Source organism: Corvus cornix, chromosome 5 (genome assembly GCF_000738735.6).
Source record: "Corvus cornix cornix isolate S_Up_H32 chromosome 5, ASM73873v5, whole genome shotgun sequence".
NCBI lineage: Eukaryota > Metazoa > Chordata > Aves > Passeriformes > Corvidae > Corvus > Corvus cornix.
Window position 1 is genome coordinate 6,678,145 of NC_046335.1, and position 15,474 is coordinate 6,693,618.

Below are 15,474 nucleotides of genomic sequence, written 5' to 3' on the forward strand. Positions count from 1 at the left end.
TGATTTTAAGAAAGGTTTGGTTTCTGAGGAGGCTATGGCTAATTAAGTTTGCAACAGAGTAGCTGGTAAATCTATGCTGGCAAGTCTCCTGCAGTGAAATAAATAGAAATACTGTTCCTAGTGGACATTGATAAAAACATGCCAAATTGTCATGAATGTCTGTTTCTTCATTTCAATGATGTTTTCTTGCCTCTACCTTTGGATGATTTTATCTTGTGGTTTTGAGGGTACAAAAGGAAGAAAGCATCATCAGAGCAGAGTTCCCATGTCCTTTGAAAATTTGCTGGAGTTCCTGCCTCCACCTTCCCTGTCATGCTGCCACCCTAGAGCTATTAACAGAAGCTGTAGTGGAGACAGAACCAGCAGGCTTGCTGCTTTCATCTGCCACAGATTATTACTTGCATAACATCCCTAATGACAGAGCATGATGTGGAGCCAGTGCTGTTCTCACTTCGAGCCTGGCATCAAAGCTTGCTGTGATCAACTGAGCCCAGTGTGCAAAGGGATATTTAGCCAGGTTTCAGTCTTCTGAGCAAGTAACAGTGCTTCAAAGGGCTTTAGCACTTCCAGTAATGAAGGGAATAGGCAATTCATTCCATGCCCTGTCTTACTCTGTTATTTGCTGGGATTTCTTGGTTCACCTGGAGGCTGGGTGGTAAGAAAAGCCCTGGGAGAAAACTCGAAGGGCAGAACACTGGCTGGAGCAATAGTCATGGCCAGGAAGGAGACCAAGACATATGTGTTTCCCCCTTTGTTAGTGCAGTTACTTGGGTTATTGTTTGGTCTCCGCGGAACATTAAACATTTTCCTTGAGCTTTGTTGGGGTCCATTTCTCCCAGTATCACATTCAAAGACATGGGATAATTTTAGCCCTAACCACATCCCTAACACCCATCAAATGGTTTTTTTCCTTTAGGCCAGCTCGGCAAAGACTGAGCCCTGAACTACCCTCATTTGCTGTCTTTGCCCTCCTCAGGGCTTTCCCAAGTGTTGAGTGTCAGGCTTCCAGGGAAGGTAGTTGGAGGTAACATCACCTGCTCTGACACACATAGTAATGCAACCCATCTGCATTCCCTCTGTCCTGGAGGAAACTGGTATTCTCATGGATATGCAGGACCTAGTTAGAATTAGTTCCAGCCTGCCACATTTCCTTCCACACTACCAACTTCTGTATGACCAGTGGCAGCTGCTGTCGTGCACTGAATCTGTTGCTGTTGGTTTGCATGTACCTGGACATCTCCTGCAGTGACAATGGGGAACTGTCCCAAAGCCCAGAAAAAGGAAAAAGGGGAAATGGCCCCAGTACCAGTAAGAGGCATCACTGGTATCATCTGTTACGTTGCTGTTTGGTTAAGTAAGAACAATGGATGCTTACAGATGTTGTTGCTCCTTAGGGAGAAATGGAAGCTGTAAAAGAGGAAATCATAAAGCTGTGCCAAAGAAAGGAAGATTTCCTTACCGGGATGAAGAATTCCATGTCTGAGCTTCACCAGCGCCTACAGCAAGAAGTGCTTGAAGCAGCAGATGAACCTCCAGCCCCTGTATTAGCACAGAGTGACCTGATTGGGACTGATATTTCTGGTCAGCAGGTAAGTGATCACTCACCTGAGGGCCAAAGAGGGGAGGTAAATAACCCTTCTTGCTCCTGGAGGAGTGGCATGTGAGAGAGGAGCACCCCTGCCCGTGTGAATCAATACTGTCTCTCCTCCCTTTGTGTTCAGAAGGACGAGTGTGATGCATGTCTAGGAGAAGGCAGGAGTGGTGTGCCTCTGGCTATTTTTTAGCCTTTTTCACTTTAAGCATGAAGTTTGCATCAATCAACAGCAAAGTGCTCCATGGATAGTTTTGTTGATAATCAGTTGTTCTGGGATTTTCAGTGAATTATTTTCATGGGGCAAAATGAAATTTGTCCCTTTTATAGCTGTGCTGTTGAAACCTAACAGCATCAAGTCCCAATTTTCAGAGGTGCTTAGAACCTGCAGCTTTCAGTGACACTAATGTCGGTTGCCAGATGTTCAGTGCTTCTCCAAAAGTGGATCCCAAGAGGTAAATTTGTTTTGGTTTACATGAAGTGAAGAGGCTTTTACCGTTCTTGTCATGATTAATGGGGTTGTCTCTCTGTGTGTATTTTTGTAGCTGAAAAAAAGAGGAGTGATATCTCTTCTACCTTCCTTGGATGAAGAATCAGAAGACTGTTCTTTACACAGTAAGGTGAGTCCAGTGTGTTTTATATATATACAGCTGTGTCTGTAAGACAGAAGATTTTGGTAAAGGAGAAATTATGAAAAATGTGAAAATCTGAAATATTTCAACTCCAAAATATCTGTTATCACTTCAGGATACAAAGGAATTGCACTCAAGCCAGTGTGCCAATATTCTAGTGCCAGTATTACACAGCACCTTGTTCAGTGAGGTGTGATCCTGCTTTTGGTGGGATTGCTTTTTTAGTAATGTCCCCTTTATGGAAGTGTTAGTGGCAAAATACTGGCTTAATTACCAATGTTTATATGTGGAGGTGTGTTTCAGAAACAATTAGCCTCTGGAATGCCAAAACAGAAAAAGCAACAACAAAATTTATCTGTATGTTTGAACTTAAGAAAAAACAGGTGTGATTAGACTATTGGGAGTGAAGTTAAGGTGGAGGGAATTTCTGGGAGATTGGGGGAAACTACAGGAAACTGGGCTCTGAATCTGGAGATCCTAAATGCCCAAGTGAACTGCAGAGGAGCAAAGCAGGGAATAAAGATTCATGATGAAATTAATTGCTTTTGGAAAAAAAAACTCCATGGCAAGATAGTGCAAAGAAGTCCAAACTGCTTGGAGAAGTGGTGCCTCACTACTGATCCAAGCACTTTGGTTTCAAGGTTTCTCACTCTACATCTTCACTGGCACAATTTTTCTTTACATGCAAGACTTTTTAGGGGACAGGACAGGAGAAAGCTAGTGTCTTGTTGCTGGTTTGGTGGTTGTTGGTCTGTTTGGGTTTTTTTCAGGTTTTTTTTTAATACTGTAAAAAATGAGAATATTCTGCAGCCTCTAGAGAAAACTATCAGTGTCATCCAGCTGCCATTCATCTTGCAGCAGAGCTACAGAGCAAGAAGAGAGGTGGGATTTGGGAAGCACAGATATGATAGATAAGGCAGAAATAGAGCAAGGTGTTTTAGATGTTTGCAGTGCTTTACATGGCCTGAAGGAATATATCTGAGCTTCCTGTTCACAAGCTAAAGCTGAGCTGTTACTGCTTTCAAAGGGAAGTACAGCCACAGAGAAAGATGCAAGCTTTTGGCCTTCAGAAAGAGATGATGAAAGGCACAAGGAAGACAGTGCAACCTCCTGGTCTTCTGGTACCTTGTCAGATGGCATTGTTCAGGTAATGCACTCAGGTTTATCTCCGTGGGGATGGGAAACTCATCTTTGTGGAAAAGATCCGCATAAGTCCTAAGTGTTGCTGAAGCCTGCAGTGCAAGAGAACTGCAGAAATGCAGGACAAGGTAGCCTTATTCATATCTTCCATCTCACACTAAATCTTGCTGTGTAGAATCTCTTTTTCTGTTGCACGTACTGGTTGGACTCAGTCACCTTAAGGTTCTTCTGCAATCAAAATGATTCAATGACTCATTCCTTTTAGCTGTACAAAGCCCTCAAAGGTAGAAATGCACATTTAGTAGCAGCAACTTGTTTCACTGAACCCTGGAAAGGCTCTAAAGTGTAGGGGGTGATTTGTGGAAGAGGTTCTCTTTGTACATGAGAAAATCAGCATCTAGGACACCCAATCAGCTACAGTTTTGTTGCCATTCTGCTCTGTTCCTCATGGTGCCTCAGTAATGTTGTGATAGCTGCAGTTGTTTGTTTCTGTACATCAGTGCCACAGGCATAACAAAACTGCTCTCTGTGAATCCTCTTGGGCCAGGACCACAGTAGGCTGAGTGGCTGCTGCTCTTTGAGGCTTCTCTACCACAGCAAGGCAATGGAACATAGAATCAGAGAGTCATTTAGGCTGGAAAAGAGCTTTAAGATTGAGTCAGCCATAAACCTGACACTGCCAGGACCACCACCAAACCACATCCCAAAGTGCCACATCTCCGCTACTGCACATCTGTATGAAAATACAAATATTTCCACTGTTGCCTCTGTCTTTCCAGGATGAGGAAGCAATACCTGAATCACCCAGTAAACATGGTGAAGAAACATCTCTGCAAGCTTTGGAGGGCACTGAAGGTCCTGAAGCTGATGGCAGTCTGGCTATGGTGAGTTTGAAGGCCTGAACAAGGGGACATCCTGAGTGAGTTGTGGAACCTACCTCGTGGGCAGAGGCCCTGTTCCACTGTTTTGCTACTGGAGTTTGCTGCAGTATTATATGGTAGAATACCTGCAATCCTTTGTGGCCTCTTCATATTGCTGCTCTGGGTGATGATAAATTTTGACTTTTTCCTTGAAAGGGCAGTTTTCTAGGGAACAAAATGGAGAATTTTCAGGAGGGAAGCTGCTGGCTTGTCATTCATCCAGGCATGAATGGAGGGGTTTGAGTGATGTAAACGTACATCAGCCATGGAATTTTTAAATGGCAGTTACAGGAGGAATTAAGGAGCTTGACACGTGTTGTTGCTTTGTGGAAGACATGCAAAGGCTAAGATAAGAGTAGGCAGTAGCCTATAGGTTATATACAAAAGAGTGTAGGGAAACATGAGTGCTCCAGGAACACCAGGAGCAGCAGTCTGGTGGCAGAGCAGCTTCAGCTCTTAGGATCACGGAGTCCTGGAATTGTTTAGGTTGGAAGAGACCTCTAAGATCATAGAGTCCAACTATTAACCCAGCACCACCGTTGAGCACTAAAGCACATCTCTAAGTGCCACATCTACACATTTTTTGGAACATTTCCAGAAATGATGATTCAACCACTTCCTGGGCAGCCTGTTCCAATGCCTGACAACCCTTTTGGTGAAGAAATTTTTTCCAATATCCTGTGGCAGGGGGATTGAAACTAGATGACCATTAAAGGCTCCTTCCTAGCCAAACTATTCTATCATTCTGTGATGACATTGATAGCTGGAACAATGCATTTTGGCTCTCTTTTTTTTATGCCAAATCTCATTTTAATGTGAAGGTTGTGCACTAGTACTGGCCATCTCAGGTGCCTGTGTGCTCTGGAGCCATGGGAGCATTCAGGTAGTTCTGCTCTTGTGGTGTTGTGCTTGATTTACTTACTAAGTGCCAGTGTTTGCATGTGTGGAGGCATATACAGACCTGTGCAGCCTTCCAAGTCACCACTCATTATCTGCAAGTACTTTGGACTTCTTGTTATGGACGTGTGCAGTGCAATATTGCTTCTTCAAGAAGCATATCTGAGAAGAATTGCACAAGATGTCCTTAAAAATACACCATTTTTTTTATTGTGTGACTTAGAGCCCAAATAAAGCATGTTCAAGTGTTGGAACTGAACACACGCAAGTAGCTTGTAAGCATTGTCCAACAACTTGTTTTGCAGCTTCCAACTGCATTGCTTTTACGTGTAACTCCCACAGAAAAACATCTCTCCTCAGGGGAGAACAGGTTAATGTTGAGTCATCCACCTCCTGTGCGCTCAGGTATAGCTGCCCTGCTCAGGTAGATCCCTGCAGATGCAAATGGCTGCCTGGAAACCTGTTACACCAGATCTCGGATCACCTGCCTGCTGAGTTTCCCTTTCTTTCCTTTTTTCCTTCTTGGTTTGTTTCTCCCCCCAAGTCTGGGAGCGTGGCGACAGAGTTGTTTCAGGGCTCTGTGAGTGTGAAAGTTAATCATCTCTCACTGGTAAGAGGAGGGGAGGGAAATTACAAAACCAGGTCGCTCACCACGGTGCTTTGATGTGCTTTGCTTCAGAGCCACCAGCCGCCTCCAGTCCCCAACGCCGCGCTGGGCTCGCAGACAGCGCTGGATGGCGGGAGGCCTGAGCCAGAATCCGTCCTCCTGGTGTGCCAGGCCCAGGTGGCCGAGCTGGAGCAATGGCTAGACAAAACTAAAATGTCCCTGAGGTCAGACCCTCAGACCCCGCAGAGGCAGCAGATGGTGGAGCCGCAGCTTGCTGATTGCCAGGTAAGGTGGTGACATTGCTGCTGCCGTGCCAGCCAGCCCCCTTCCCTGGGGGTGTGTCTGCAGAACAGCTCTGCCTGCTGCCTCTCTCCTGCTTCAGCAGCTCCCTCCCTCTGTGCACAGAACAGGTAACTGCTTGGCTTCAGCTTCAGGTGCAGCTCTGCCAGGGCTTGGTTACTCTAAAACCTGGTTTTAGAGTTGGGATCTGTATGGATCATGGGGATTTAGGTAGAATTCTGGAGTATATGTAAAGCTTTGGTTTGATTTGGATTATTTTCAAAACCACGGCTCAGTATAATTTGAATCCTCTATTAAAATGCAATTTTTCATTGGTCCTGACCACGATAAGTCAGCTAGAAACAAAAGAGTATTTTTTTTTCTTTTGACATTTTTCACTTTCTGCTTGTCAGAACGATCTAAAAGACTGGTCTAAGAAAGCTTCCATGTTGCTAAGTTTTACTTTTGTAGTTTTTGCTATAAGGTAGGAAGATAGCAATGAGCAGTGGTGATATTTGGACTTACTGCTGTGCACCTAGGGCAGCCTCTTGCCCCCATGGCAGTGGAACAAAAGGAGTGGGTGGTACCTGTTGGTGAGAATGGGAGGAGGAAAACAGGACTGGCACCAGGGGCTGGGTGGGAGGGAGCCCTGGCATGCAGCATGTGCAAATTAAAACAGAGTGTGCAGGCGTGCCACTCTGAGGCTCCCCATGATGCCAGTCTGGTGTGCCAGCTTGCTTCAAGCACTGAGCCTACCTACAGCAACAAATTTCACTCACAATACCAAAATGTCACCACTTCAAATTACTGAGGGACATTACCAGCTGTTTTGTTGTTGTTTGGGGTGGTTGTTTTTAATTGGAGTGCCTCTAGGTTTAGGCTGTGATTCAGCCAAGTGCTCAGGTGCTGAACTCTGTGGGAATTAGGATCCTGAATGCACCTAAGTAGCTGGCTGTGTCTGGATCCCGTTCAGGGTTTCTGTCAGCATAGGCTTCACCAGGGCAGTTCCAGCTGGTGAAAACAAGCAGGATTCAGGCAGCTGTAAGCACTGCTGAATTCCTGCTGGCATCAGTCAATCTGGATCAATGTTAAGACATGAACTTGTGCAGGGGAAGAGGGTTCTCTAACCTACTCAAGATCTACACAGAAAAATACACACAGAATGGAAGAGAAACAGTCTCTACATATGGGCATGTGATGTAAAGCAATTACTTTATTGCAGTTGATTACTTTGCAGTTGAGTCATGGTACCTTTCTTCTCCATGCTCACCGTAAAAACATGAGTTTAAAGTATGCAGGGTTACACTTTGATTCACAGCATCTTGGATCAAAAATCAGATCCCAGCAGTTTACAATGGCCTGGCTGACACTTGGAAACATTCCTGTGTGTTGGTAGTTCAGCATCATTCCTCCTAAAGACTGATGTGAGCAGTCTGTGCATTGCCTCTTTCTCCCCCACTGAGGTGTGTTGTCTTCTTGGTTGCATTCAGATGGAGTTCATCATTTCTGCTCTCCTGTTTTATTACTTGATACCTGAGTTAATATAACCTCCTGCAGATGCTCTTGTTTGAAACCGTTTTAAGACTAACTCTGTATAAAATTCATTTAATTGTCCAGAATAAAAAGGGACTATATTGGAGAAAATCTAGGGGGATTGCAGCTATTTCTCTTTTTCCTTGCATGTTTCTGGTCTTTTCAGACAGGGGAGGTGTGAGCATTGACTTCAGAATGTTATCAGAAAAGGAGTGTTGCACTTCTGAGAATGAGTAATTACCTACTGTCTCTTCTAGGTGAGGTTATCAGAGATTGAACAAAAGGTCCTTTCTTTACTGGAAGATTGTGGAGATAGTGCAGACTACCAACAAAAGACAGAAGCTCTTTCCTTGAAGCTGAAGGAGGTGAAGCGCAATTTGGAAAATGTCCAGATGATGCTTCAAGACAAGTACAGTGAAGAGCAGGTAAAGCATATGAATGTTGTTCAAAGGGCAAGAGTTGAGAGCCCTGGTGCTTCAATGGTCTGTAGTTGCAGAACAGTTAGAGCTCACCATGTGAAGCAAGGAAGGGAGAAATGTCAGAGTTGCCATTATTCTACTTCACAGTGCCGTATAATTACTTGTAGTTTACAACAAGGAGTGGATTTTTAATGAGTCTCTGAACAGCATCTTTTCTGCTTTAAGTGCTCAGTGACAGAGGTCAGCATTTTGCTAAGACCACACGAAAAGGACTTAGGGTTTGGTTTGGTTTTCAATGCCTCTAAAAGGCCATGATGTTTGTGACACTATCATAGCAGAGAGGCCTTTTAGTAACTTTCTCTTTGAAGAATGCTTAAATGCAGTGATTCCGTCAGCTCTCCTGCACCACAGCTGCACAGTCTTTGCTGAGTTTCCCAGTGGGTGAGATGGTAACTCCTGGCTTCAGAGCTCATTCCCTCTCTGTTGTGCAAGGGATCAGAGAAGCCCACCTGATGTGTTTGTCTGAGAGCAGCCTCAGTCCCTCTGGCTCGTGTTGAAATATGTCTGTGAGCACAGACAGATTGAAAACCCAGGTGCATGACCAAATCTATAAGCATAAATTGCACATCCCTGTAATTTGGTCAAACAAAAAGAGGGGAGGGTTAGTATCACCTAATCTGCTAGCAGGAAAAGCAAAGAAAGCAAAGTAACTATGGGGGAGACATGTGAGGACCTTGGCAGAAGGTTAGAATGTTAAAACTTTCAGTAAATTCAACTGGACAAAAATCTTTGCAAAAGTAGCAGTTGTGTTTCATGTGCTGCTGATTCTGTGTGTGGTAAGTCCGAGGCAGCTCTGCTTTTGCCCATTCCCCAAGCTGCACCTGTGGGGTTCTGCTCTGTTGTCAAGTCTGAAAGCCTTCCCACAACAGGTCTCTCTTGACAGGTTCCCAGCAGGGAGAGGATCGACCCAGAGCCCCTGGAGATCCTACACTCCGATGGTTTCAGCACGCCCCAGCTCCCCCTTGCCCAACAGCCCTGGCACAATGGGCTTCAGCACCCACAGGTAATTAATTCTCCTGCCATCCTGGGGCCAGGCTGCTCCACATCCCCTGTGAGCTGCTAGAATTGCTCACTTTTCACTTGCCACTCTCCTTTGAAATCATGGCACTCGAACTTGTATTTGAGCAAATCCCCATTTTCCCTTGCCTTTTTCTTTGTGTAAGGATTGCAGTTAGTGGCATTTAAATTTCTAGATGTAATTTGTTTCTGATTGGGTTTTGCTTTTAAAACTTCAGCTCAGGTAGAAATATATTCCATAAAAATGCATGTTTGCAGAAAATGGTTTGTTCTGTAAAGTCACATTTATACATAAGCTGCATTTTATTCTGACAGGTGTAGTCTTATTTTCTTTGCTAAATGATTTCACATAAAACGTGATTAGAAAAGCACAGTCATCATTTCAGATTATTACAGTTCACATAATGTTCATGCTATTCTCTGTGCACAGGACCTGAAATTAAAAGCAGCTGAGCAGAAAAGCCTCATTGACTTTATTGAGTCGTGCGTGGAAAAAATGCAGCCACAGCTTGAGGACAGCGTGACTCCGAAATCAGAATCCAGGTACAGAATGACAGAATCAGTTACCAGATTCAGTGATGTAAAACTGCCTAGCCCTGCTGAAGCCTTGGTTCTGTTCTTTGGTTCTGTGTGCCTTTAGAAGAAAAATGGCAGAAGCTTGGGGATTTCTGCCATCAGCAGTCCAGAGAAATGGGGGCTCATTTATGTGACAGCCTCTTTGACACTGGGCTGACTCCAGAGTTTAGGATCTCGCTATCAGGCAGGACTGACACCTGGCCTAAGCTAAATCAGGCCCATCTGGAGGCAAGTTGGGTATCTCTGTTCACAGCCATGGTGGTAGAAATGCACAGACAAACCCGGCCAGTGTAAAAGCAGCAGCTTTGGAAAAGGGGACATTGGGCTCAGGCACCTTCTGGCATGGAACCAAGACTTCCTACAGGACTGTGTTCCCCATGTTGTCATTTCAGAGATGGAGGCTGCCAGCAAGCTCCTGGCATATTTCATGAGAAGGGAAAAGTCAAAAAAAGTTTATCAAAGCTTGGATTAATAATCATCCATGCACTTGGTTTCACTCTGGTTTTGAGGCAGGAGCAAGAGAAACGAATTTTATACAGGAAACCTAGTTTTACTTACTCTGCTTCAGTATTTGCTATTCTAACAATGTTTTCTCAATACAGCAGTGGAGATTCTGACTCAAAGAGCAAGCAGGCTGATGCCAACTTAGCTCCAAAGGATCAAATGGGTAATAAATGGCAATATTTACAACAGGAGCTGTCATCAAAGATGAAATCTCCTCTCTGCCAGCTTGTGGAACCTCAGGTTTGTTTAAGTTCCATAAAATGCTCTGATAGTGTAGATAGCAATTAGTGTATCTTTCTGTGTCATAGTAGCATGGCTTTCTATCAGATAACTGAAATCTCTGCAAGGGTTCTCTAGAGGACATTGTTACTGCACAGTGTATCCATGATTGTCTTTTAAACTTACTTTGAGGTAAATCATGTCTCTGAAATAGTGACTACTAAGCTAGTGTGGGAGCACTTAGGTGAATCCCTGTGGTTAATATTCAGAGTAGATGTTATCTCTTAATTCTTTCAAGAGAGCTAGAGGAGTTACCCAGCAAGCTCCCAGCTGATTCCCGTGGATGTGGGTGAAGTCTCAGTTCCTGCAAGTGAGAACATTTTGGTCAAAGCAAATCTCTGGTTTAAATTTTTTTCTGCCACTTGCCAGTGTGAATTCTCAGACATCAGAAGTGGAGTTTGGGCTGTGTGCATATTCTGGACTGCAGAATTTTACTGCTTGGACAAAACTGTAATTCCTATTATTAAGTTTTGTTCATATTGAATCAGAATGATTAGATTTCCAGTTCTCTGAAATTGCTGCAATATGTGGAAGAATATCAGACATGTAAAAGGATGAATGTCAGCTCTTCTTCAGGCAAGACTTACCCTACAGTGGGCAGTAGGGTTGCCTTAACACAAGCTACAGCTCTAGCCCATAAAGCCGGGCATCAGAGGCTCCTTTTTCAGTCAATCTCCCATCGGGGTATAGCCTGCCCAGCTTCTGCCAGTAAAAAGGGAATGCTGCTATTAGTGCTTTGAATCTTCTAATGCTTTTTGAGAAGAGTGTTATTTTGTTGCCCATAGCCTGTCTTCATTTGAGCTGTTCATCTAATTGCAATGTTTTTTCCAAATGTTAGATCACAACAAAGATGAATGTGCTGCCTCGAGGCACATTCTCAGGTGCAGGAACCCCAACTGTGGAAGAACTGAAAACTTACACTGTCCAGCTGGGAGACCTAAGCCAGGAAGCAAATGTGGTGCATGCACAGGTAAAAATGACATGTCCTAAGCATTGCAAAAAACCCCAGGGATTCTAGACACAGGACACTGCTTGGACACTGGTAAAGAGCCAGTAATCATAATATTGCAAATGGCGTTCCTGTAGTGAGCTTTTGTGTTGGGTATCAACTATAATGTACAAATAGGCTGAGGACTTTGAGAGGAAACATTCCAAGTTTCCACTATAATACTTCTGCTACCTGAATCCAAAGGTTTGCTAGTGTGGGTAAAAATCCTCACACTATATAGATCAAGGAGCCTGTAAATGATTTCAGTTAATCTGCAGGATTGGAGCTGACAAGACAAACTTGTTGTGCTCATGCCTGAGATTAGAGACCTGTAAGAGCACAGCCACTGTCCAGTATATAAAGGGTCATTGTCTCAGCACTGGCCTTGACAGCTCTGAATATTACATGCATATATCCAAGTCTGTCCCTCAGTATGTCATTAATTCCATTTTAGTATTAGCTGAGCAAACCTCTAACCTTACGTAATTGAATGAATCCTAGCCATGCTTTGGGTGAAAGTACTGAAAACCGGCTTGCATTTACCCAGGATAATGTGGCAGAGGAAGTCTCTTCCAATTTGGACAGAAAATTGTTTGAGTTGCTCCTGGCAATCAGCCGGTGTTTGAATAACATGGAGGAGATGCTGAACACCTCGGTGCTCTCCACCGAAGAAGCAGCTGTGCAGCAGGCTCTGTATGAGGTAACTGTCCTAAATCCTTCCGGGAAGGAGAAACCCCAGTGGATTTCTGCTGCAGCAGAATATATATGGCCTGATATTCCCTCTGTTCTGCTGGTATTATTCAGGAATAAGACCACCAAACTATTTTGTACTGCACAGATTTGGGCCTGTTGCTTTTAACAATTATCAACTCGAGTCCTGCTGCTTCTTAAAAGGCAAGAGTCCTCCCATAGACCATTTTCACTCATGTTGTTTTTCTTTCAACCCTTTAGACTCTGTCTGTGGAGCTGCAAAAACTTCATGCTGATCTGAGTGATAAAAAGGATGATCTCCTGAAGTCCATCAGCTGTGCTGGTGGGAGCACAGATGTGTTCTGCGAGTGCTTTAACAACTTGCAGGCGCGGCTGGAACAAACTCAAGCTGCCACTGCTTCAAGGAGTAGCTCCATGAAAGCTGGGCTGGATCATAATAGCAATTACCTGGTACTCCACTGCCAAATTCACATCTTGTTTCACAGCATCTGTTAGACATGTCAGTGTTAATGCATTTGGGTTACAGATGAGCAACCTCCAATGGGCTTTATTATTTCTTCTTTTTTTTTTTTTTTTTGGCTACTTAAAAAACTTGTCGTGGCCTCTCTCAGTTTTGCTGGTTACAGTGCTGTTTGCAGTGCTGACTGTCACAGAGGCCTGGATCACAGTAGGAAATTTGCCTGCAGAAAGTATGGAAGTAACCTGGGCTCCCATGCAGGCTGAGCTGCAGGCTAAAGCAAATTTCTGTGTGTAGGGACTAGGCCAAGGAGGATTTCATATATTCTTTCTGCTGCTGTGTCCTTAGGAGAGGCAGGCTTCCTCCCTTTTGGTGCCATGTCTGTCACTGGGTTACTTTTAGCAATCTATTGGGGGTTGATTTGACCCCACTGCATTTACTGTTCTTTTAGATCTTGTGCCACAGAAGCAGAAGCCATGATTTCACAATTTTTCCTTCTTTTATTCTTCGTTGGAAAAACAGATCATGAGAAACTTTTCTTTAGATTCTGGTGATGGGCTAAATCTACTAAGTACTGCTGGAAAATATTCAGATCAGGTGTTTAGTCTGAAGTAAGGACAGAAGAGTCTGGTCTTTGAAATACAATTTGCAATGTCCAGCAAAACTCTGGTGTGCTCGTTATTTGCAAGTCATCCTGGACCTTTACTGCTGAATAATAAAGCAGTTCCTTTGAAGAACACTGAGATGTTGTCTCCAAACAGCAGCAGAACAAGTCTTGCAGTATTAACTTATGCAGAATCCATAGAGCTCCATCAGTCACCAGTAATGGGCTCATTTTCTCATTTTCAGAAGGAAAGAATTTGATTTCCTTACCAGTTTCACAGATTTTTACAGTCACAGAGGATAATTGTGACAGAATAATCTGCTTCTTATATACTACACAGACTCAGAATTTCCCTCTTCCAATTACTGCTCTAAGCCCATAATGCATACGCTTTATTTTGGTGTTGGTTCTTTTTTTTTGTTTAAGAGGAAAAAAAATGCATTTGCTAAAAGAGGTAATCTTTTTGTTGCATTTGCTTAAAGAGGTAATCACTTTGTTTGCTGTGTAATTTTGTCTGGTCATTACTATACTCCTGATATATGATACATTTCTGATGTTTGTTTCTTTTGCAGAATCAAACCAGGCTACTCTATGATCAGTTAACTGAGAAAAAAGCTGCTCTGCAACAATGCTTGAATGAACTACATGGACATAATGTTTCTGAACAGCTTCAGGTAATTTTATTTGAAGGAAATGAGGGTTTTTACAGTATTAGCTATTATTTCTAGTTTTCTTCAATCTTTGAAGTTTCATATTTTCTGAAGTTTGAGTCTGACTTAGGTTTTAAAAATGGGGGAAAGGAGAGAGTTCAGTATTTGCTGTATTCACCACCACCCCTTTTCTTTTTTTTTTTTTTTTTTTTTTTTTTTTAACTACACCCCAATCCATACTCAGACCTAATTGCAGACATTTTAGTGGTTGGAGTGGAGGAACTAGTCTCTCCACAACCTCCCGGAGCAAATACACCTCATGCTATGGCAGGGAAGAAAAAGAGCTACACATGTTAGGCCTTTTCTTATGCCAAACTACCTTTTCTTTGTGGGAACAGGACTCTTGTATTTGTATTTTCTCATGCAGCATTTATGAGCACTTTATCATATGGAATTTGACCAGTTAAGCTATTTTCGTTGACCTTTATTGGGATTAGCAGAAAATTAAAAATTAACAGACTGCATACCCTCCCCAGAATGGTCATTGGCCATTTACCTTCTTATTACCAAAGCCAGGAGGGTGTTCTGAAGCTTTTTTGGTACAGCAAGGCTCATAACCTTGCTTAGAGGCATAATTTTCTGCCAGACTGAGAGCTGTGTTCCCTGCTGAATTCCCTAGCAAGGACTGGGTGTATTCTGTCAGGTAACCACTCTTGGAAAAGGAATTCCAGAAGTACATAGCTTTCCTTCCTTCAGAGGGATCCTGTCTCCATCCCTGAGTATTTCTGAATCATAATAAAAAGCTGTGTTTTCTGAGTCCATGCTTCCTTTTATTGGCTGCTCTTGAATTAGTAGATGGAAAGGCATGTTGAATGTTGTCCTGAGATTCACAAGACCTGAATTCCCTTCATGGCTGTGCTGTGTGAACACAGTAAGTTATGCCATGAACTGTTTTGTCCATTTAGTTTGTAAACTCATTGGATTTCCTGAAGTGCTAGCACGGGAGAGATCCAGGCATTGGATGCACTGCACTACCAGTGATAATGAAAAGTTTAATGGAATGGAACTCTTCCTAATGGCTTATTTTGTCCTTCATTCAGAAAATTGATGCCTGTGCTGTGGAGCTGCAAAACTTTGAACACCAAGTAGCAAAATTGAGAGGCCATGGAGAAAGATTGCAGTTACCTATCACCTTAATCCAGGAAGCTTATAAATTAGAGGTAAGAGCACAGTTTTGACTTACTCAGCAAGGTTTGATTCTTCTAAGACATGCATTTTCAGCGTCAAAAGGCTGAGGATTATTTTGTCTTCTCTGGGTTTGTGGGATTCATTTCTGTCCTTCACGAATCACTAAACTGCATTTGCATTGTAGGATGTTCTGGATGACATGTGGGGGATCCTGAAAGCCAAGTATGTGGAGCTGAACTCCCCTTCCATCAGTGAAAGCCACTATGAGGACTTGCTTCGTGGGTTTGCAGAGCTGGTAGCTGTTGGAAGAGAGAAGATGGCACAAGATCCAAAGCAACTAACAAAAAGCAGAGCAGCTCTGCAGTCTCACCTGAAAAATTACAAGGTATAAGTTGTTTATCACAGCACTGCTCAGGTCAGCA

At 43.3% G+C, this 15,474-nt stretch overlaps 1 protein-coding gene across 4 annotated transcripts in view; it reads left to right on the top strand.

Annotated features, from left to right (window-relative positions):
• Positions 1-15,474, top strand: part of SYNE2 (spectrin repeat containing nuclear envelope protein 2) — a 175,739-nt gene that overhangs the window by 97,889 nt on the left and 62,376 nt on the right. For all 4 annotated transcript variants that reach the window (XM_039553082.1, XM_039553080.1, XM_039553081.1 and 1 more), the window contains exons 64-78: positions 1,395-1,589; positions 2,137-2,211; positions 3,251-3,370; positions 4,143-4,247; positions 5,860-6,072; positions 7,857-8,024; positions 8,962-9,081; positions 9,526-9,638; positions 10,274-10,415; positions 11,293-11,424; positions 11,990-12,142; positions 12,394-12,603; positions 13,787-13,888; positions 14,965-15,084; positions 15,237-15,437. In XM_039553082.1, the coding sequence (XP_039409016.1) occupies positions 1,395-1,589; positions 2,137-2,211; positions 3,251-3,370; positions 4,143-4,247; positions 5,860-6,072; positions 7,857-8,024; positions 8,962-9,081; positions 9,526-9,638; positions 10,274-10,415; positions 11,293-11,424; positions 11,990-12,142; positions 12,394-12,603; positions 13,787-13,888; positions 14,965-15,084; positions 15,237-15,437 (2,169 nt within the window). The remainder of the gene's footprint in view (positions 1-1,394; positions 1,590-2,136; positions 2,212-3,250; positions 3,371-4,142; positions 4,248-5,859; positions 6,073-7,856; positions 8,025-8,961; positions 9,082-9,525; positions 9,639-10,273; positions 10,416-11,292; positions 11,425-11,989; positions 12,143-12,393; positions 12,604-13,786; positions 13,889-14,964; positions 15,085-15,236; positions 15,438-15,474) is intronic.